General features: G+C 46.9%; 1 protein-coding gene across 1 annotated transcript; it reads left to right on the forward strand.

Annotated features, from left to right (window-relative positions):
* The first annotated feature begins 1,789 nt into the window (after positions 1-1,789).
* DRGX (dorsal root ganglia homeobox) lies at positions 1,790-21,402 on the forward strand. Its single transcript, XM_055720727.1, has 6 exons — positions 1,790-1,999; positions 4,789-4,886; positions 5,081-5,182; positions 7,753-7,925; positions 8,241-8,353; positions 18,544-21,402. The coding sequence occupies exons 1-6, from the start codon at positions 1,966-1,968 to the stop codon at positions 18,807-18,809; spliced, it is 786 nt and encodes a 261-aa protein (XP_055576702.1). The 5' UTR covers positions 1,790-1,965; the 3' UTR covers positions 18,810-21,402.
* The last annotated feature ends 1,992 nt before the right edge of the window (positions 21,403-23,394 follow it).

Here is a 23,394-nt window from a genome sequence, read left to right on the forward strand (position 1 = left end):
AATAAAATCAGCAGTCTAGACGAAACATAGACACCAGAACTTATCAACAGTTGTCTGACTTACATCTTCTGATGCATCTTGAGTGGGTCATAATACCAACTTTATTTTCAGTGGTGCATAAATTAATTACACGCATTTAATAACCAAAATATCATTATATTCCCCCTTTAATATCATAAAGGCTTTACGCCAGGGAAGCACTTAATGTGCAGGGGGCCATAACAGGCTATTATCCTTGTGTAATGCTATTACAGAACCAATTATGCGCCATTATACTTGCTTTTTTTGCAGTTTATGCGATTTGATCCAATCCCGCGTCCCTGACTTGAAAATTTCATCTGGGTACTTTAAAGTCTAATTTTCACCCGGGCTGAGGCAAGGGCCATCTCTCTCCGCTGAGCCTATGTCTCGGATGCATTTTAAAAGTAATTGCAAAGGGTCCCGCCGCATATCATTTGCAGACGGGAAGCGAGCATAAATCCAGGGACCCCTCGCTGTGAACAAAATCAAACTTTGCTGCGGTACGATCGCTTGGAAAGGCAAGGCGTGTGCAGAGCGGCCCCCCAAAACCCATCCGGCGGCAATTATCCGGCGCTTTGACAGAGCCGTGGTCCAGGCGGCACGGCACGGCAGGGCACGGCGGGGGCCCCCCCGGCCCCGCAGCCCGGGGCCGCCCCGGGGAGGCGGGGGGAGGGGGGGGGGTTGGGGGGGGGGGACCGGCGGGGACCGCCGAGACCCGGAGCACCAGCGCTCAGAAAATAATGGGATTTTGTTGCTGCTGTTCACATTCCTGGTGTTTGCTGAGAAATGACGGGTTTTTTCTTTCCATCTTTTTTTTCTCCCCCCCCCCCCCCCCCCTTGCTCTGCACACCACGTGGGCCATTTGTAGGGCCCAATAGACCTATCCAAGTTACTCACTGTAGACAGCGCTGGAAATAATCAGATTAAGGCCAATTATGCGTGAGATTATAAAGGCAAGTGCTGAGAGGCAGAGCATGCTGCAGACAGATATAAAGACATCTGGCCACTTCCAGAACTCCACAGAGCCCTTCTGTCTCTGCTGCCAGCAACTCACAGCGCCTTATTCCAGTGCAAAATACCCACAAAACTTACTGGTGATTTTTACTTCGGTTTAGGTATGGATTACTATTTTTATTTGCCTTCTGGATTTTTTATATGACTGCATATAAATTTGAATAGTTTGTTTTTCTTGCCGAGGACGTTGGTTTCCAACCCGAACACGATTCCCAGTGTGTTGGATGCTTTAAAAAGAAGACAGCTTTTAGGTTTTATTGCTGTTTCATTTTGGCAGAATAATTTCGAGGGGGTTTAAACTGCTTATTCTTAGCTATAAGCTTTTTTTTTTTTTTTAATATGTAATTATTTGCTCCGGAAAGGATTATTTGAGATAATTAGATAGCTAGACAGACAGATAGACAGATGAATGACTATAGATGGATGGATGGATGGATGGATAGATAGATGGATGGATGGATGGAAGGAAGAACAAGAGATAATGTGCTATTCGTTTAAAAAAGAAAAGAAAGAAAGAAAAAAAGAAAAAGAAAAAAAACCCCAAAGAGCAGCAGCAAAGTTTTACTTCTGATTACTTGCACCTACCATGGAGTTTTCTGCCTTTGGCTTTTGCAGTTCGTTGCACGGGGTTAGCCACTACTTTCTCTGCTTCCTCTGCTGTGGGAGCTGGGACGATCAGTGAGTTTCTTTAGGTGCTTTCTTCTGGTTATTCACCTATTCTGTTCTTTCCCTCTCTCTCCGTCTTTAGGTCGGCAGGAGACACCCCGGCGGTGCGCGGCGGTGCCCGGCTGGGCAGCTGGTGCCGGTGTGTCGGTGCGGGGGGTGCGCGGCGGTCCCACGCCCCGCGGACTGGCCCCGGCCCCGGCCCCGGCCCCGGCCCCCGACGGCTTCGCAGCGGCGGGCAGCGGGCGCCCTCCCGGCCGCAGGGCCATGTTCTACTTCCACTGCCCCCCGCAGCTAGAGGGTGAGTGTTGTCGCACGGAGATGTGTAAGTACAAGGGCTGAACTTCCAGGTGCGGGGGTGTGCGTGTGCGTGCGCTGGGGACGGAGGGACAATCCGTGGTCCGACTTGCTCCAAGACTGTCGGGGTATAGACATGTGCTAAGGTGCAGATCTATAGAGACAGCTAAATATAAAACATAAATATAAAACCTTTTTCCTTGAGAAAGCGCAGCCCTATCCCCCCTCCCCGCGCCCAGCTTTTCCCTCTTGTCACAGGATGGAAAGAAGGATTGCATGATTATTATTATTTTTTAAAAAATTTGATTCTTGTTGGAAAGGCCTTATTTTTACACCCCCACCCCTGTCATTTTGCCACCTGCCTCCCCTCTGTGGATAGCGATCCCGCAGTTGAGCCTCAGGCTACGAAAGAGATGCTTTTCTCCCCTCCCAGCACAGATGTTGGTGTCATGGCTGTAATCGGGACACTTTCAGGACGTGGTCACGCCTCCTCCCTCCAGCCAAAGGGACCGCATAAATCTTTAATGCTATTTTACAAACATTCTGCGGGAGGATGGGGAAAGACGGGGCACGACTGGGAAAAAACATAAAAATGTTTGGGTGGATTTTTTTTCTTTATGTTATTGATTAGAGGGTTTTGTTTATTTTTGTGTGTTTATTTATTTTTTTACAAGTATGGCACCCTTTGGGATTTCCCCGTGTCACCCCCTATATGTCCATGTCCCTCTGCACCCGCTGCCTCCGGCCGGCAGCCAGTGTAGGGATCACCCCCGCAGCCTCAGCCACACAACACCAGCCGCGGGCGGGCTGCCCTGCTCTGCCTGCCCTGCCCTGCCCTACCCTGCCCTGCCGGCCCCCGGCGCGGCGGAGGGAGCGGCCCGTCCCTGTTATATTCCCCCCGCTCCTCGCATGGGCATCACCGGCGAGCGAGGGGTTTTCCCCGCTCTGGCGCTGCCGGGAAGAGGTGGTCCAGCCGCTTCGTCCTCTTCCAGGGAAGGGCCACCCCCCCTTAAAGCACGGCTGCACCCGGGCCAGCGAACCCGAGCGGGTCTGCGCGTCGCCGGCTGCAAAATTCGCTCCCCCAGGGTGTCCCCGGCGCGGGCGGGGAAGCCGCGCTGGGCAGGGCAGAGCCGCGGTCCCCCCGCGCCCCGGAGCCTGCCCTGCCGCCCCGCCCCGCCACCCGGCGGCTTTGTGCGGTAGTTTTTGGCAGAGAGCTTTGGGAACGTGCTCTGGCTGGTTTGCTTGCTTGCTTGCTTGCTTCTCCGGTGGCAGTTTGGGGCTGGTGGCTGATCTTGGCGGCCCGAGATGGGGAGCGGTCCCCACAAGCTGCAGCCTCTCCCGGTGCCGTGGGCTGCGGGCGGGGGGCGCCGCGCCAGGGCCGGCCCCTCGCTTTCCCGGCATGGGCAGCAGTGGGGTGGTGGGGTGGCTGGTCTGCCCTGCTAAAGGGTGAAAACATCGTAGAGTGTCCCGAGTAAAAACCTCATCAAACAACAATAACCCCCAGTACAAAAAAAATCCTCAGCAACCCACCCACCCATCACCAAGCCGAAGTGGCAAGAGAGAGCCAGTCCCTTTTCGGCCGGCTTTTTCGGTGGGTTTTGGGCAGGTGCCCGGTGGTGCCGGAGGTCAGTGACTGCGCTCTGGGGCTCACCAGGACAGTACGCTTTACTCTCCGATGAGCATCTCCCAGGGCCGCAGCGAGCCTCTGCCTGTGCGAGGAGGGGGACTGAGGGCCGCGTTTATCTTCCAAATGATGCTCCAAGATGAGCGGCGACCTTCAGCCCCGGTGTCCCCCTGCGCTGGGCACTTCACGGGCAGCTTTGCCAGCCCAGGGTCCCAGAGACACTCAACAGCGTTTCTGTGGGCATGGGGACTTCTCTGTTCCGTGTTCTCTTGGTTTGGTTTAGGTTTGGGTTGGGGTGCTTTTTGGGTTGGGGTGCTTTTTTATCAACTGTTTTGTCAGGGAACAAAAAGGAAGAGAAACAGGGGCGTCGGTGATGGGGGAGCGGCGAAGGCCGGGGTCTGCTCCCGGGAAGGTGGTTTGCATCCCGGCGGGTCGTCTGCCTTCTCTCGGCCTCCCACCAGGGACAAACTCCCAGTGCCTCAGTCTCCCCCTCGGGCCCCTCGACCCCCCCAGGACAGGGTTCCCTCTCCCAGCCCCGCTGACGGGTCCCGGCGGCCCAGCCGCGGCCGAGCCCCCCGAGCACTGCCCCGGCCGCGGTGTTCGGCGCTGTGCGGAGCCCCGGCCCCTGCTGGCGGCTGGGCCCCAGGGGGGAGGGCGAGCACACGGGGACCGCTCGGCCGCTGCTCGGAGGGTGTGTGGGAGTGCGGGGAGAGAACTGCCAGCGGCCCCAGCCCTGCTCCTGCCGGGCACCGCGGCTGCCCCGTGCTCTCCTGGCAGACTGGCAGGGCTTTTTCGAGCTTGACCTGCCGTCACCACGCATAGGTCAAAGCCTCGTCTCTTGGTCCTTTCAACCCACAAATGGCCCGAAAAAGACCCTCACCGGCGGCAGGGTGCCCCCCACCCGCGGCGGGGTGAGCTCGGGTCGGCAGGACCCCCCGATGCCGGCGGGACACCCCGGCCCGGTGGGGTCCCCGTCGCCCGGGCGGCTCCGGCTGCCGCGCCCGGCTGAGGCGCTCAGGGCTCCGCGCCCGCTCCGTCCCGCTCCCGCCCGGCTCCGAGCGCCGGTCCCGCCGGGCTGGCCCCGGCTCCGGCCCTGTGCCCCAATTCGGGGCGCGGCGGGGGCTGCGGCTCCGCGCCCCGCGGCCCCTAACGCGGCTGTCCCCCCGCAGGCGCGGCCCCCTTCGGAGGCCACTCCGCCGGCGACTTTGACGACGGGTTTCTGCGAAGGAAGCAGCGCCGCAACCGCACCACCTTCACCCTGCAGCAGGTAGGAGCCTGCTCCCCTCTGCCCCCTGCCCTGCCCGCCGGCTGCCCCCTGCCCGCTGCCCCGGGCGGCCCCGCTCCCCGCATCGCTGGCAGAAACTCCCCGGGGCAGCCGGACAGACGCCCCCCGAGGGGGTTGCTCCCTGCCGGGGCCGTGCCCGGCCCCTGACAGATGTTTGCTCTCCTCCCCTCCACCAGCTCGAGGCACTGGAAGCCGTTTTTGCTCAAACCCACTACCCCGATGTGTTCACTAGGGAAGAGCTGGCCATGAAAATCAACCTCACGGAAGCCAGGGTGCAGGTAAACATTCTGGGCAATTATTTAACTCTAGGGTATTCAAACTGGCAAACTTTTTTTTTTTTTTTTTTGACATCATGACTGCAGAGTGCACATTTGGCCAAAGAACGCAAATGAAGACGATCTGTCATTTTCATGATGCACTTTAATAACATCAACATAATGTGGAATATTAGATTAGGTTGATTAATCGGTCATTCATAATTAACTAGTGATAATGTTCTACACTAATTTGTCCGCGTCTCCAAGGTACTAAATTACATCAATGCACATCCATTTCCTTGCTTTTGGAGGGGGTGTGTGTGGAGAAAAGAGCTGAGACGTGATTCTCCAAAGCAACTATGACCACTGTCGAGCAATGGGGTTAGTCAACTGCAGGGAGCCCAGCTGCCAGGAAGAAATCTGCACCTCTTCAACTTTTCTCCCTTTCGCCCTCTTTCTAAACACTGAGACAGCTGAGGAGCCTGCAGAGCGATTTCTCACACCATTGATATAGCCAGTAAATACCATTGGCCACGATTACCCTCTTTCCATCCCTGCTCTTTTCCACCCCTTCCTTTCTTCCTTCCTTCTCCATTCCCGCCCCCCACCCTTTTTTTTTTAATCCAGGTGTGGTTTTTTCATATCCAGCGATTAACTTTTGTCAACAAGCTCTGCTAAGAACAGCAGCCCTGCAGTTGTCAGAGATGGATCCCTATAACTCTGCAGGCATCCACCGCAGAGTTGCAAACCATTTTTTGAACACAATTATATACTCATTTTATTTATGGGGCTTTTCTTCATGCTGTTTTTGTATTTTTTTTTATTTGGGTGCTTGGGGTTAAAACTATGCAAAGATCTAATTGTAGGAAATATAATAGCTTGCCTTTTGTTCCCTAGGGTCATGTTAGTATCTCTTAAAACCCAATGGCTGAAGAGAGATAATGGAATTCACCGCAGTAAATTGGGGATTGTAAACAAATTATTTCTCCTATAATCAGATTATGCGATCCTGATTATTAAATCTGAACATGAATCATTGGTCATATGCGGGCAAATTAAACTGATTATTATTTGGAAATGAAAATCTCCTTTTGCCACTGCATTGTAGGTACTGGCTTAAAAAAAATAATAAAAAATGCCATTTTGGCTATTGGTGCCTAAAGACTGAACTGCAAATTGAGATAAATGGGACAATTATTGAGCATTCAGAAGTGGAAGATCATAACTTCTTCCTGAAAGGTGCAAGGGTGAGATAGGGGTGGTGACAATTAGATTGCTGAGGACTGGTGTTTAGCCTTGTTGTTGGCTATTATGCAAACAGACAATAGATGCAAGCATTTGTTTAGCCTGCTTTCATGCAGGGACATGGGGAAACACAGAGGATGGGAGATATGTTTACATTTATACCCCTTGCTCATTCAAATATGATTAATGTGCTATAAAGCAGAGTCTTAATCGAAGATGATGTTGTCAAACAATAACTAAATAGGGAAATAAACGACTTCATCATGCTCTTTCCTCAGAAGCAGGCGAACTGTCAGTGCAAAGTCATTAAAATATGATAATGAAAAATAGCTCAATTAAATGTTGTTATAGCTGTGACCTTCATTCAATTAAGACACAAGAAAGTGTCTGCATTTTGCTTTGCATTTAACTGCTCTAAATTTAGAATATAGATAAAATCATTATTCAACGTTTGCTGATACACGCAATTAAAAGGCAGCTAACTAAAATGGAGTTGTAGGAGGAGAACAATAATAATAATAACAATCTCGCCTATACTTGAAGTCATGTATTAAAATGTGGATTTCCTGACCTCAAGAGAGGCTTGGCATTTTCCACCTCAAGTAAGGTGCTTTCAGAGCATCTGCTCCAAGGGAAAAGGGGGAAAAAAAAAAGTGTTTGGACTGAAAGTCAGGGGATAAAATCAAGAACCTGAATACGTGTATTGCATTACAGGAAAGAAATAAGTTTTGGAAACTGGTGTTTATTAAAGTGCAGAATGATCTTCTGAAATTAGTATCTACCACCTTTTGAGTTTTCTAAATGCAGACTGGAAAAATATGTTGGAGGAAAAAGAGCAAGTATCAGTCCTCTCCAGGAAACGGGCTGGACAAGATGGCCTAATACATACCTTTTCATTTCTGACCTCTCTGATTCTAGCAGCAGCTCACTTAAAGACTTTTATAAAGTTTCATCAGAGTGCTTAGATATGTATTTAAGTCCATCTCTATAATAGAGGCTTTTAGACATGTGAAAACATAGAAATCATTGAGAATTCAATGTATGCATAAAGGCAAGGCCACATTAAAATATTTTGCTAACTGGCACAATAACATTAAAACTCTTTTTTATTATTACTTTTTAATAAAAAAACTTTAGACATTCTTGGCTTGTTTTCCAGACACAGAAATATTCCAGATACAAATGTAATCCTAAGGCTCAACTAGAATAACAATGGTGACACAGAAGAAGAGGAAGTTTTAGCCAAGTTTCTAACTGACTGATTTCAGCAAAGTAACAATTTACAATTTCCTTGCTTCGCATTTGGCTAGACATGGTATTCAGCCTGGATTGCTCTCCTGCTCCAGGTGTGGTTCCAAAATCGAAGAGCTAAATGGAGGAAAACAGAGAGGGGTGCTTCTGACCAAGAGGGCTCTAAGGAAACAATGGCTGAGGTGGCACCTCCTGCGAGGAATTTAAATTCCCCTTCTCCAGCAGATCAAGCCAGGAATAAAAAAGAGGGTCTGGAGGTCCAGCAGAGGTAAGAGTAATACTTGTTATCAACTATCTTTCTTTGAGGCGAGCATACAGACTTGCTTGCTGCTAAGTCTTGACCTACGCAGTATCATATTCAGGTACAGCCCAAATCATTAGAAGATACGCTGTCTCTTGTTCAACTCACTTCTCCCAGTGGAGATGCTGAGAAACTGGTGGCTGTGGGAGGTTAATGTTATCTAGGCTTGGTCCTGTCTAGTTGGATGTTGAGAAACCAAGGTGTTTGTGTGCATGCACAAATGCTGTCTTTGGCATCAGCTTGTTCTGTATTTTAAGGACATTGTTTTTTCTTCTCCATCAGCCTGAGTCGAGCAGTGGGTCCTACAGGACCTTTCTTCCCCTCCTGCCTCCCAGGGACTCTTCTCAACACAGCCACCTATGCACAAGCTTTATCTCACGTCGCTTCTCTAAAAGGTAAGTGACTTGGTTTAACTTCAGGGGTAAGCTCAAAGAGCAGCTCTCTCAAGCTAAGCAGCATGGTCCCACTTGAGGCAGTGGGGAAGCCTTTGGGAAATGATGGATCCTTCTTTCTGTTATGATTGGCAGTAATTGCACTAACCAATGCTGCAGGTACAGGAGTGAGTCTCCTGTTGTAACCTGTAGCACCATTTGTGGTGAAGCTCCTTCATTTCACGCAGTTAGTTTTAGTGGGGTCAGGGTTTGTCGCAGGGAGCAAGGCAGGCAGGGTTTGATCCTTCAGAGCCTTCTTTGCATATGCTTTTATTTTCAGACTAGAATTTATACTAATAAATTAGTTATACACATCCTTTTGCATTATACATTACCTGGCACCGTTACTGATGCCTCATCCGCTCTTTGCATACGGTTTCCTTTGCAGTACATCTCTGCACAACGCCAGACTTTTCTCTTCTTGAACAGTAGGTCCCCTTTGAGAACTTGAATAAAGCTTGTATGTGGGGACAGGGGAGGATACAAAGTAATTCCTCATTACTTGGGACCCATGCTTCAGGAAGGGTACATCCAGTGTCCATATCTTTTCCAGTTCCCAGAAAGCAGCAGTATGCATCTTTTAAAAATAAATCGCCAGCTGATCCATTAGCTGTTCCTAGTCTAACAATTTATAAGACTAAGGGTGTAAGCAGGATGAATTCAATTTATAGATTTATAGGATGTTAAGCCTCATAGCACTGCCAAGCACAAAGTGGCACATACATTTATTCTATGCCCCAATGTAGTGCAATAATTTGTGAGGAAAGTTTCCCAGTTTAAGACCCTCTGCTATGAACACAAATGTCCTCTAATACCTCTCACTATGTTCTCTGGCACACCTCATGCTCTTTGTGGGTATTTCCAGTTAACTCAGGATTGCCAAGGTATATTCCTGAGGCAAATGCTTGGAAATGCTGAGTTCTGCATTAAGTCCAGTGTCCAGATCTCTGTTCCCCCTTCCTTTGTGTCTTTCCAGAAAAGCTGAAGTCAGGCACACCATACAGCTACTGCTATTTTGATAGGTGTGGGATCTGTGATTTTGAATCAAGAAAAGCCGCACAGGAGTGACCTGAACCCTAAAACTTAAAGATGACTGTCAACCTAAACCCCGTAAGCAGTCAGGGGCTGCTGGACTGCATGAGTCCTCTTGTTCTCTGCCCCTTGACTGCAAAGTCTTGGGGCAGAGACTTTTGCCTTTTGTTGGGCAGGAACAGCATCTCTGGTGTAGATACAGGTGAAACTCTTCACGCAATAAGATTGTTCATTGGTAAATGTAGTCTCAGGTGGGTGTAAAGGTGTGGAAATGGGGTTGTGTTCAATGAATAATTTTGGATGGAAGTAAGGGATTTCTTTTCCTTAAAATTTACATTTAAGCATTTTCAAAATTGAGTGCATCAATACATTGTTCTCACTTGTTTCATGTTTAAATGTACCTAAATTTTAAGAAGACTAACCTCAATAAAAAAAACCCAAGCAAAGTGAAATAGAAATGAATGGGAAAAAATTGTCATGAGTTTCCCACCCCCCCTCTGTTTTATTTATTTGGAAGATTTCCAGATATTTTTTTCTGATTTTACAGCTCACCCGCTAAACTAAGAAATTAATAATTTGCTCCTTTTTGCTTGATATCAGTTTTACAACTTAGGGGCAGGAAAAATCCTATTCCTGAATCTCTTATAGAGATACTTATTAGATAGTCAGTTGCCCAGGCTAAAAGGCAGCGCCCCTGAAAAATTTGTCCCCACTGAAAACTTAGGTTTTTTATAATTTGTATAATGATGGTCAGTTATTAGATGCATGCATGTGATCTTGACGAATGTTGTCAGCTACGTGTGCAGTTCATTGCTGAAATGTCTGGTTTATAATTCCTGCCTGTTACCAGAAATCTCCAGATACATGCAAGGGGACCGGGATAACATAGTATATTCTGATTTTAAGAAATCCAGCTACAGATGTTCATATCTGCATATCCACCTACTTTGTGGAGCTTTGCCTATACCTGTCAGCATATTGTTACACTTGCAAAGAACTGGTAGGCTGAGCTCCTGCTTTGTGGGGAGGTCTTTTTCTTCTGCAGCTAGGTCTCAGGTAATGTCAAATTTTGGCTTTGAGGTTAAGGGGGTAGAATTTCTTATTCTATAAGGTGGCAAATGTGATCGTTTTTTCAGCAGAGGATAATTGTAGCATCTTTCCTGTGGTATTTTTATATGGAGTATTGACTCCTCTTTCCTTGGCTCATCTCCACAAGTTCCTATTTCCCTCTATCTCCAAGAGGAATTCACTTGGGCTGGGGTAGGGACTATGCACCTCAGAACCTGAGCTTCAGTCTTGTTAATTGTCAATGATGAATAGGATGGTCTCTAGAGATTCTGAGGGGACCAAAAGTATCACAGGCCTGATTTGTGTGTTGTTTTTCTTTGGTATGGAAACATGAGGTGAATGATGGCTCATCTAAACCAATGCATTTGAGAGCACGGCCAAGCTCACATGCCAGTCTGGAAGAAGAGATAAAGGTTGTGGGAAGGAAGGGAAGGACAGGGAGAGACACAGTGTTCACAAAACCTTTATATGACCTTCTTTGTCTTGCTCAACTCTGTTTGAATTTCCCTTCTCATTTCCCCCTTTGAGCTAGAAGCTGACTTGTACGCTTCAGGCCTGTCAAACAAGAACTAACCCTGCACTGAGGTGGGCACTGTCTGTGTCCTTATGTGTCTTAATCAAGTGACCTAAGCCTTGAGGAACCTTGATCTAAACCTTGAGAATCTAGTCGTGTTTTGCAGTGGAAACTCTGCCACAGTGTTTCTGAGGGCATAGGACTTCATGTTACATGAAATCCCATCAAACTCAGCACAGGGAATAAAATTCTGAGCTGTTTCATTTTTTGATTGCTTGGATGAGGACAAATTCACCAAGTAGGAAGTCTTTTCAAGATTTTGCAAGTTTTATTGAAGAGTGAAATGATCAAGAGCTCTTCCTGGTATCTCTCTTGTGCCAGCCATGTTTTGAAACTACCAGGATTTCTCTGTGCTTTTGAAAGCAAAATAGTTGCTCCAGAATCGAAGCACCACTTCACTACCAATGGATGCATAACCCCACTTTCTTCTAAGCAAATGTCAAATTAAATACAGCTCCTCTACGTGGATCCCCTAAATAGATACGTATTCCCACCTTTGGGAGAATAATCCTGGCCACTAAAGGGGATCTTATCTTCAATAAGGCTGTAAAAGCTGCCTGCAGACAAATGGGCACTCTCAGCACATCAGACACTACTGGGAAGTCTACGTTGTTTTCTTACCCTTTTGAGGAGACAAGACATGCTTTGTCGGGCTTGTGAGCCAACACTTTGTTGGTGTCAGTGAGTAATATTTCACTGATGCTTAGAAGGAGACAATTAAAATCAATACAGTGGATAACAAGTGATGATGGTGATGTAACTAATTAATAATTATTTTATGCTCTCAGGGACCATTTTCATTCTGCCACCTGAGAGTTCTGTCTTCTGTAAAGAAACTAATACCTCTCTTTCTCCTCTGACTTTGATTGCTTGGCTCCAGACCCAGATTTCCAAGGCTACATAAACTGTCTAGGACACATGGCTCCTGGATCTAGTTTGTAGTATAAGGATATAGCAGTTGACGGTGAAGTTGGTCAGACAAGAAATCTCTGGACGGCCTAGCGTGAGGCAGGGACTGAGCCTGCAACTTTGCTTTTGGAAAGACTGTGCAGTGCACTGTAAGCTTGCCTTATGCTTTGTGTGGCTCTGGGCTCTCGGTAAGTGCTCATCCGAACCCCACATGTGCCACTTCCAGGTACATGGGGGATAGTGTTGGAGACTGAGACTAGGTCTGCTCTGATGAATGAGGAGAAAGCTGTTCTCCCTAAGCACTATGCCCCATGAACCCTGCTATCTCTGAAATGGAGATTTTTATGTTTCCCTCAAAGGGATGGTGTTACCATCACAGGGTGTTCTGTGAAGAAAGCAGGCTGGCTATACAATAGCAACCGTAACTGCAATTCAGAGCTTAGACTTTTCCAAAGAAGAGTATATTACCACTGGACAGTTTGTTTCTACCAATCATTCTCTATTCAGTAATACAACAGACCTTCTCCTTTCCTTAGCTGAGTCCTCTCCCTCCCTGAAGTTTAGCACATCGGCGGCTGTACTTAGCAAGCATCTGTCAGCTACCATAACACCTCACTACATACTATTCTTTCAAGAAATACGATTTCTCATTTGAAAAATTAGCATAAGATTATAATTTCTGTGGTATACAGGGTTTCCTGCTTCAGGGTTTTAGTTCTTTATCACTGTCCATAGTCATGAAGAAGGTTGGTTTGCATAAATGAAATTTCTGGTGTTTGTTACTCTCCGAAATTGCCCTAATTTGACAACTATGCTACTTCATTGTGGTGACTTTGACATTTCCATGATCTTCCAAGATGCATCACTTACTGTAAACCATGCATCTGCAGTCCATTTAGTGGATTTAATTGCAGACCTCAAATATAAAGGGAAAATACTTGTTTTATTTATGGGCTGTATAACAATAGAGTCATCAGGAGAAGCTAGTGTTCTGTGTAGAGAGAGACCTCAAAGTACCTTCTTAATGGATGACAGCATGAATGCAATTCATTAATGTAGAAGATGTTATTAATGGGTGTAAACAAGAATCTCCATTTTTTAGCGGAAGTATTCTACCATTCTGGTGGCTGAGGCCAAGAGTGTGTCTGTTCCATTCCACTGAAATTTCCCTAGACCCCGTGATGAGTGAAGTGTATGTGGAGAGAAATAATTACACTTGCCAGGGAATTACTTTCATAATTCACCCACAGCTCTTCTTTGTGCAAGTTATAGCTCAGTTGGTTTTCACGGCACATCCACACCGCTGACAGAGAAGCAGGACTGCATTATGCACATCAAAGTGGATATTCCAGGGTACCATTGATTAGGCTCTTTTATGGTTTGTTGCTGCTGTGGTTGCTGTTGTTCATATTAGGGAGGCTTAATTGCAGTATCCAGGAAAAAAACCTCGTAACAACTAGAACTGCCCACCCATTACATTTCAATTTCTATTATGGAAAGATGAAGAAAATTTGCCTGATTCCATTGGGCAATTCCCAGGGCCAAAGCTGAGAAAGAAGTGTTCAAGGACCTAACTTACCCTTGAACTGGTGTTTACTGGGTTGAACTCCCACTGCTTACCATAAGACTGGGAAATAGGAATCAAAACTCTTGGGGTCCTTTATTTTCTCTGTCATTCTTGGTTATGTACTTCTTGACTTTTCTCAGGTAATATAGCAAATATATCAAATAGGTTCTGTTTTTTCCCTAGTCTACCTGCTACTTTAGAGGATTTATAACATTTATTTAGTCTGCTGCAGATGCACAGACCTTCAGCAAATTACTTTGATTCCCATAACATCAGTCCTCGACTCCAGCACTGCCCTACCTTTCGGGTAGATTTTTTTGTCTTTTATCGCAAATATTAGAGAATATGCAGATACTAGAAGCCCTAAGAGCCGTGGGAAGGAAAAGCGTGATGACTTGTTCCTCCAGGAAAACTCTTGATTAGCTCAGTAAATCTTAGCTGGACAGTGTCTTGGAGTGACATGTCAGCAGTATTTAGGGTCAGATCATGTTTCTGATGTGCAAGGGAAGAGTGGTAAATCGCTGAGCTGACAGTATTCAAAGGGCTGGTTCTGTTCTTCCAGCTCTTATGGGTTTTGCTGCCAGCTTTCCTGTCCAAACAGGCAAGGTCCTGGCTTCTGAATTATTTTTTGAAACAGTACTAATGGCACAAATAAAGGAGGACGAAATCCTCTAGTTCCAGTATCAAGTTATTTACACAAAAAGACTCCTGCTAGAGCAACCGAACCAGATCATCAGCTCTCTGTTGTTTATATTGGGCATGTAGGCTTCACAAGCCAAGGAGATGTGAAATTATAAGATTTGGACTCTGCTGTCAGCTCTGAAGTGTTCTTCCAGCCTCTGGGAAGCACAGGGTGCCTTCCACACTTAACCAACTTAGGCACTAGAAGGAGGAACTATCTAGCTCAACTTTAGCAGCCTTGAGGCTACCCTAAATTATATGAGGAACATCTGGCGCTTCTCCGTATAAGGCTTTAAGTTCATGCCTTTCTTGCTTTTCTGAACCTCCTGTTTCAAAGCTCAAGAAGATTTGGATAAAGCCACTTATTCTTTTCCTGCTTGTGCCTCAGACTTTATTAGACGGAGTGTTGACATCATGTATGAAGATCAAGAGGGAGCTCCCTTTGAATCAGCTCACTGGTACATGACAGTATGAACTTGAGGTTGTTGTTGACCTTCCAACCTTTCTGAAAGGGATTTCAGAGTTTATGAGGATTTAGAGCTCAAGCAAACCAATGTGATTACTATCAGAAGAAAACAATACTTAAACGAAGCATAATATTTTCTCTAAAAACTAAACAGCATGCATTGACAGATGAGGATTTTAAATGGAATTTTTTCCTTTAAACCTCCATGAGAGGTTGCTATTCGGCTGTCCACATCAAATGCTGATATGCACAAATACTGAAAAAGGAAAGGAACTGGGGTTTTGCTTTTTGGAAAGGCTATCTAATCTAATAAATTCTTTAAACTGTTGAGTTGAAATACAAACCATATATTTTAAATACTTATGTATCAATATGGGCCCTGCTCCCACCCCACTCTTCTCAGCTGAAACTGAACCTTGAAACTGAACAAGAGGGTCCACAACCAAAACTGTAGATCAAATATTCTTACAATTGAAATGTGATGTTGGCAGACACAAGACAGAACTAATTTAATTTTTCCTGTCAGTCTCTGTAGTAGATCAATTAAACTGCCAAGTGGATCAAATATTTCAGACTGTATTTATTACATTAAGTATTTATGTTCAGGCTGAGCATTTAAAGTATGATCTCATATAGGAATACAAGGAGGTTCAGATCAATTCAGCAGAATTTGCTGTAAGTTAATGGAAATCTAATTGTGTATTTTAATTTTGTGTACAGGAGGCAGTAAGTTCCTGAAAGAAAGAAAATGGTACCCTGTCAGTATTGTAGCAACTTGATCCAAATCCCATTAAAGTAATATCAGACTGTTATAGGTGTTAGTGGGAGCTGGATCAAGGTCTAGGGCTAATGGCTAAACCCTCACTAATTTTGATGGGAGCCTAAACCCCTTTGAAGATCAAAATAAGTAGGAGTGATTCCTTCCCCACTATGGACTCAGGGTTACTGCAATAAGATGTAAAAAACCCGCTGATGTCTGCTGTATGTGGATGCTTCTTTCTTGATGTAAGTCACATCACTGTCCAGCGTGGTCTGATTGAAGGACAGGTAGAGACCTCGGGCTCCTCAGTCTCCCATCATTTGTTTTGGCTATTGTGCCAGCAAAGGCCGATAGATTTCACTGGAGTTACTACTCACAGACACAGGCAATTGTAAGGTAGATTCAAATTGCCTTACAACCTGCATTAAAAAGAAACAGGGCTAAATCCTACTGTCTTGTATTCTAGCTGGACCCTGGGACAAATTACACTTGCTACTTTACATTTTATTTTGGGTGTGAACACTTGTTTGCAAGTGTTTTAACCTCAGTGAAAATGAAAGGAATGGTTTATAGGTGAATTATTGCTAGAGATAGCCTAGTTTCCACCACAGGTAGCTGCACCCTCAGGTTGCAGAGCCACTAGGTAATATCAGATCTAATTATTAAACAAAGAGCTTAGATTGGTACTGAATACTGATAAATATTTTATCCCTCTCTAACAATGGAATGAAAATCACTGTTAGGGGATAGAGATGATTCCTGCTCCTTTGAAAAAGGGAAGACTCTTTTGCACTTCTCCCCACCTCCCACTAAGCAGATGATGTCTGTGCTCAGTCCTGCGTTAGGTACCACCGGTGGGGCAGCCCTCCCCTCAGCCTGGGAGCTGAACAGCCACACTCAAAAGTCTCACTCAGTTTGTGTTAGAAAGCAGCAGTGCAAAACCAGCTGATGCACAGGCAGGCTTCCATGCTCCCCCATTGCAGAGCCTGAAGATAGTGGGGATTAACAGTAGTGAAAAAACAGACCTCTGTGTGGCTTCTACAGCTAGAGACCTGCTGCATACCATACGGACTCTGAAGTGCTGATCTTCCTCTCCTCCCCTTTGTTAAAACAGTGGCTGTCCAGCACCCCTGAAGTGGCTGCAATTCAGCAAGCGAAAAATGACTTTATGAGCATGGTTGGTGGTGGCAAGAACTGTTAAGTTGTGTTCCTGAGTGGATTTTGTTATAAACCCTCCTTCTGACCTGCTCAAAGCAGCCACAACATTCAAGACTGAGCTTTCTAGTGCTAAAAGCAAAAATGGAGGATTTTAGCCAAGTGTTGAAACTTGCTTGTGCAATTCACTTGAATGGCTGGACCCATGGAAGGTTGGTCTGCTGCTCATATGTTCTGTCAGAGGAGTATTACAAGAGAAGAGAAGAGAAGACTTTCCAGTTATGTTAATAACTTGTCCCTTGTAGATTCTGTTTTTTAAAATGCAAAGAGTACTTTCTCCTGAATGTTACTTGCAAGCTGCTAATCTCTGACAATTGCTGTGGAGAAGTCTTGCCAACATCCTAAAAACAAACAACTGTCTGCCTTCATCCTTAGCAGATGGGTGCTGACCCGTTGCTACCGAGAGCAGAAGTGTAAAAGAAAGACTACCTGCTCCCTGCAGGTTATTAGTTCCATCACTTAGTCATGAGCCATTTAACTCAAATATTAATTGCAGAAATTAAAGCAAGTCCTTGGCTTGGAAAGATCAGAGGAAGACATTGCATTGTGTCAGGATGTGTGTGGCCAGGCTGTTTCTTGTTGGGAGGCAGTGTATCAGCAAAGGACAGGCTTTTGCTGGGGCATAGAAGAGGATGTGGCATTTGTGTAGCCTCTGAGACCCCTGGAAAAATGGTGTCACCCAACATTTCTCACCAGAGAGAAAAATAAAGCAGGAGCTCAGCCATCCCACCCTGCCTCCCCTCCCTACTCCTCTGACACATTCTTTCATTCAATAGATACATCTAAGCTAGGTATGAGGGTGGCTTTTCGGATGGACTGTATGTCCTGTGCAGTGGTCAGCCTACACTTCCAGATGTGCTCGCTTGGGAACTGTCCCAGGTCCCAGGGTTATCAAAGATAAGCCAGAGGAAAAGCATGCAGTGGTCCAGTTCAGGAAGGCAGCTGGTGGAGTGATGACTGCTTCTGTCAGTGGGTTGCAGGGGAGCCTTTTGGTTTAAAGGGAGAGAAATACCCACTTTACCCTCTCTCCAGTGTTTTATTGCCTGCTTGGAACAACCTATGTGTCTCAGATGACAGGGCAGAGATGGTCTGGCCCATCTTTCCATATGGAAAGATGGGACCCTTAAGGGACCCTTAAGCCAAGCAGTAGCTTTAGGTGGCCCTGGCTCACTTCTGGAGGCCATTCTTTATGAGGTGCCATCCTCAAAGCAGCGCAGATGTTGGGTGGGTGAAGGCAGAACAGACACCTGCAGGTAGACATGACGCCAAGTATCTGGGAGGGGCCTGGCCAAGGAAAAGCATATCTCATCCTACAGTGAGACAGGAAAACATCATTAGTTCCTGCATAATAATCAGGATATTTTCACCTTTCTCTCCACAATAATCTTTCAGCTGTGGGGCCTTTTAGGTGATGGGACCCCCACACACCCAGCAAATGCAGCTGCCCAAAGTGATCAGGCTTCAGTGTGCAGGGGAAGGCAGGGATGCCTCCAGCATGGGGCTGAGGGTAGCCACAGTGCAGCAGCTGGGTATGAGAGCAGGGGACAAGCTCAGCCTTGCTTGTGGGGAAGTCTCACTCGTGGTCTAAACTTCCCTGCTCCCTTCTGGCTCTGCTTACCCTCGCTCACCCTGTTTGCCACCCTGGACGACTCATGGTGTAAGGTCCTTCGCAGTGGGCCTCAGCAGAACAGGATCTGCTGTTTTCTAGCCCTGACCCAGAGAACCTCTGTGCACCCACTGCAGGTCAATAGGAGAAGGGGCTGTTGCCATCTGAGACTCCAACCCTGACTCTGCCCTCTCCAGACTGACCACGGAGGGAACAGTCGGACAGTGCCCATGACCTCCCCCATCAGTGATGCTGCCTTGTCTCCTTCCTCCGCAGGGAGCCCGCTGTGCTCGTGCTGCGTTCCAGACCCCATGGGCCTCTCCTTCCTGCCCACCTACGGCTGCCAAAGCAACCGCACCGCCAGCGTGGCCGCGCTGCGCATGAAGGCCCGGGAGCACTCGGAGGCCGTGCTGCAGTCCGCCAACCTCCTGCCCGCCGCCAGCAGCAGCCCCACTCCTCCCGCCAAAGCCGGCCTGGAGGGCGGCCAGGACAAGCAGCCCCCCCCAGCCAAGGAGCACATGGAAGGGGAGAAGAGTGTATGAGACCGGCCTGGCACAGGCCCCTCAGCTCAGGGCAGGGACCTGCCACAGGGAACTGCAGCGCGGCCGTGCCCCGGCAGGACATCACGGGCCGGCAGGACATCACGGGGCTGCCAGGGACCCGGCAAGTCTGAGCGGCCTCTCAGGCTGCCTTTCACGCACCCTTGCTTTTCTTGCGCTGCTGTAGGTTCATTCCCCTGATTTATCGGCACTATCTGTGTTTGGAAACGTTCGTGAAACTGTTTTTAGCTCTGCCTCTGCATCCCAGATAAAGCAAACCGCCCGGGATCCTGGCTTGCTCCCGCACGTCTCAGCTTCCCGTCCCACATGAGCTGGAGGGCTGGCAGCGGGGCAGCGCTTCCAGAAGTGAGGTCTGGGGCAGCAGAGGCATCCAGGCGCCATTTACCCCACTGTGCGCAGCAGAGGTGAAGGAACATGCAGGTATATACCGATTTGGCCTACTGTTTTCTGATGGCATTTGACTTCAAATCTATCCCAGGCAAGCCAGGTGTAAGAGGTAAGAGAAGCAGCAAACAGAACAAAACTCTTCATAATTTTCCCCTTCTCCCTTCTTTTCCCCAAAATGGAAACTTTCCACGGAGTAGGTTACCAGGAATTTGCTGAGATCAGTTTACCTGTGAATAAAATCCTTGCACTAGTCTCTATGTGAACATTATTAGCCTGTTACTCTTGCTATTCCCTGGGTTAGACGTAAGAGACATGACTCCCGAGCAGCGTTCGTAGCTCCAAACGGTAATGCTGGTAATTAATGGGGAGTGCAGTTGTGTCTAGATCTGCACAAATCTGGGAGTAATTCAGTACCATTCTGTCGGAGAGACAGACTGGAAAACAAAATAATCCTGCATTGCAATACTGCAAATATGTCCTTGCATGTTTTGTTTTTAATAAAGAGGAAATAAAGCTTGGAAGGATATTCCTTTATGTCATCCAAAATCAGACTATTCTATTCACTGAAGGCTTGTTGTAATGAATCTAGATGGGAAAAATGTCTTAATTATTACAGAGTGAGCACAGTGCAAAGGAGAAATTGATGCCTCAGGAAATACAGTCTTATCTAGACCCAAAACTCACCTTTGCCCAAAAAGCAAAGCAGACAGATCTGATGCTGGAGCAGGCATTTTAATCTGGGTTGCCCTACATTTTTTCACATGGGAAATGCACATGCAGATTTAAACTTAGTGACAAGGACTTGCTTTTTCTCAGGTGTCTTTTCAGATTCCTTAGGTTTGTCTGCAGGTGTCCCCGGAGGACAGAGTGAAAACACTTCTCTTGAGACTTGGCCAAGTAACATGGAGACTAGTGGAAGGACTCCTGTCAGCTCTGATCCTGCACATTGTGCTGAGGACCTCCTGCAATGTGCTGAGCACATGCTTTTATGTGGGGTTCTGTTTGGCTACTCACAGGATCTGGGCTGGGGGATGTCCTTGGAAAGGCAGTTCCAAGTGAGGTTGGCAGCAAAAATGTCTCTCCCCCACCTAGGTGATCTCAGACCAGGAATTTCACAGAACCTGAGACTTCTCTGGGGCTCACAGGACCCTCCCGTACTCCCTGGTGTTGAGGTTCCTTTCCCTGAGGCAGGGCGCGGTGTCAGCACCCACTCAAAGGGTGGAAGCCCTGGTCTTCAGGGAGTAGCTTGACAGCACCTTGCACCTTCATTGCTCCAGGAGTGAAGGGTACCAGGCATTCCCCCACGGTGGCGTTTGCACCTTCTGGGCACAAGCCAACAGAGAGGGCATTGTTGGGTCTGCCCTTGGATCCAAGTACAAATGAAAGTCTGACAGGGCCCACTTTCATCAAATGGAGTCATTTTGCTTTACTTTTGCCACACCGTGTGTTTCTTTTGGCAACCGTGAACTGTCCTAATGGCAGGGAGGAAGACGCAGTAGTCTGTGATCGGCCTTTGTGTTCCAGCCTCAGGAGCTGCTCTGCTGAACTGTAGGTGGAGGTGGCTTCTTTGGCTGCAAGTTATGGCTTAGTTTAAACAACAACGACAACCTTTTTCTTCCACCAAAACAAAATCAATTGCTGTATGCTTTGTGATGAGGAGAGAATCACTGTTTTCTTAGTCATCTTCCCAACCGTAATTTATTTGTGCGCCCCCTCTCTAAAAAAAAAAGACTAAAAAAATATTCCATTCCAAAGAGGCAGGCCCAACTTCATTTCAACATAATTACCTTGCATTCAGTTGAACTTCAGCCCTTCTGTACACTAACTCTTCAATCTAATTGTTTGATTAAACTCGTATTTCCTCCAGAAAGGTACATAAATAAGTGAATTGTTGAGCAAATTAAGAATACTTAACAGCATTGCATCTGAAAAGTAGTTACGCTGATTAAATTTTCTGTCCTTGAGGATTTTCAGGAAATTACTTTTGATCATCAATAACACAATTAAGTAAACTACACACACATTAGCATGAATAATTGATAAGAAATTATGTATTACCACGAAGCACTGATTTAATAATTCATGATGCGACACTCTAGTGACTGTGCAAAACTAGTCTGCCTGATGTTGCTGGAAATGCTGCAAATACAAACAAGTCCATAGTTTTGTTGTACAATAAAAAAAAGTATCTGATGCATGCTGTAGTTTCTGTTTGTTTAATAATTGAATAAATTTAGAAAGAAGACCCTGAAAAGTTCCTGTACTGTTTTCATTCAGAACAATTTCTCTGTCCAAGCATCTGCTCTCACACCGATGACTGTCCAGTTCTGCTTAGACCACAAAGATGTTGCAGAGCTGGGGAGGCTCTCAGATCCACAGATGGAACCTGCTGGGTGTCTCAGAACTTGCAAAATTAGGGGTCTTGAAGTTTTGCAAAGCTTCCTGTTCAGAGCAAAGCAGCATTAGTCCCCCTTAAACCTGAGCCCTAAGTCTTTTAGACTCTTCAGTGTCTGATGTGTCTGTGATTATAATTAGTCAGTATGATTTTTATGGGTGGTTGCTCTAAGTCCACCATAAATGAAGCTTTCAGATTTGTATGTTTTGAGTCTGCATGACATACGTTAAACCCCAGTCCAATTCACCAACAATTCTCACGACTTCCCTGGGGGAGGCAGATACATATTTGCATTCTCATTAGCATGTTGGGAAAACCAGGGCATGGTGAGCCACAATTTCCTCTCAGATTTTGGTCTGAGACTTGTCTGCTCAGGGCAGTACAGCCTGAGGGAACTTGCTCGAAGTCAATGAGCAGTAGCACAAGGGCAAGAGCAAAACTCAGAAGATCTGCGACTCAGTTGTGCCCACTTCCAGCCACCAGACCCCTCCCTTCCAGACAGCCTGCTCACTGTGGATAAGCCACCTACCTTCTTTCTGTGCTATCATATATCAGGGCTGTGCCACTTAAACCGCTCCTGTAATGGCCATCTCGGTAGCTCTGATTAAGTCTGGCATTTAAAAGTTTATAACTCAGCTATAAAAAGTCACTCAGGCTGAACTCCAGCGTGAGAGGCCCAAGCCCAAGGGGATGATTTACATGCGAGCTACTCCAAAATCAGCCTGCATATTTTTTCAGTTCTGTGAAGGAAAAATGGAAGCCTGAGGTTTGAGGGACGGATATAAGACAAAACCGTTTTGTTTAAAGTCTTACTGCATTGTCACTAGAACCTATGCAATAATTCTCTGTGAATTTCCATGCTAGCATGAGCCACGTGTAACATGAATGGCCTCTGTGCAAATGTCACTTGCATGATTTTGGCAAAGCATCTCCAGTCCTGGACTCTTTTCTCAAGAAATAACAGACATCCACAGTGCCCAGATTTCTCCTCACCCTCCACCTTCCCTGCTCGGATCATGTCCCAACATCCTCGCTCACTGCTCTGCAGCAAGCCTGCGGTCCTGCCTGCAGCTCTGGTACTGACCCTCAGCCTGTGCCACCCCCCCGCCACAGCCCCTCCTGCCCTGTGCAGAGCCCTGCCCCAGCACCGAGCCCAGCACCGGGAGGCTGTGGAGCCAGCCAGGCAGTCGGTGCTCAGAGGGGGTGTGCGGGGCTGTTGCAGCAAGTTGGTCTAGGTTTTGTTAATGAGGGTTGATGCAAAGCTCCAGGCCAAGGGACCTTCTTTATAAAGTTGCATGCCACTCTCTCAGCTCTCCATGCTTTTCGCCTCTTGCACATCTATTTAGGCCTCCTTATGCCTACATACATTATAGCAGGAAACGTGCAGTCGAGAATGCATCTTCGCTCAGTCACGCTGTAGGCTAGTTCTTCCTACACTGCATGCGGGATAGTAATGAGATTGTTAGGCTAATTGGCTCTTTATTAAGAGTATTATTTACAATGATGCTGAAGGCCATGTGCATGCAGAAAATGATCTTGGTATACCATTAAACTTCTCCTTCTTGCAGTTGGTGCCCTTCCCTATGTGTTCCCTACAGGTTGCTGCCCTTGGTGAGTTTGCATTGACCTTCTCTGCATCTCCCAGAGGACTCCCCATCCCGTGTCAGGGGCAGGGAGAAAAGCCTGTTGGTAGGGCTGTGTCTCTGGGAAGTTTGCACTTCTGCTGCATGCTTAATCTTTCTGCTTCCCTGCAGCAGAAAGAAGCCAGCACAGAGCAGGAGGAAG

The sequence above is a fragment of the Falco cherrug genome, chromosome 9 (genome assembly GCF_023634085.1).
Source record: "Falco cherrug isolate bFalChe1 chromosome 9, bFalChe1.pri, whole genome shotgun sequence".
NCBI classification, from domain to species: Eukaryota; Metazoa; Chordata; class Aves; order Falconiformes; family Falconidae; genus Falco; species Falco cherrug.

Bases quoted from the DNA above. Each gene is read 5' to 3' on its own strand.
- DRGX (XM_055720727.1), top strand. From the start codon at position 1,966: ATGTTCTACTTCCACTGCCCCCCGCAGCTAGAGG. The intron at 7,926-8,240 runs GTAAGAGTAATA...CTTCTCCATCAG, and splicing joins GGTCTGGAGGTCCAGCAGAG to CCTGAGTCGAGCAGTGGGTC. The intron at 8,354-18,543 runs GTAAGTGACTTG...CTTCCTCCGCAG, and splicing joins TCACGTCGCTTCTCTAAAAG to GGAGCCCGCTGTGCTCGTGC.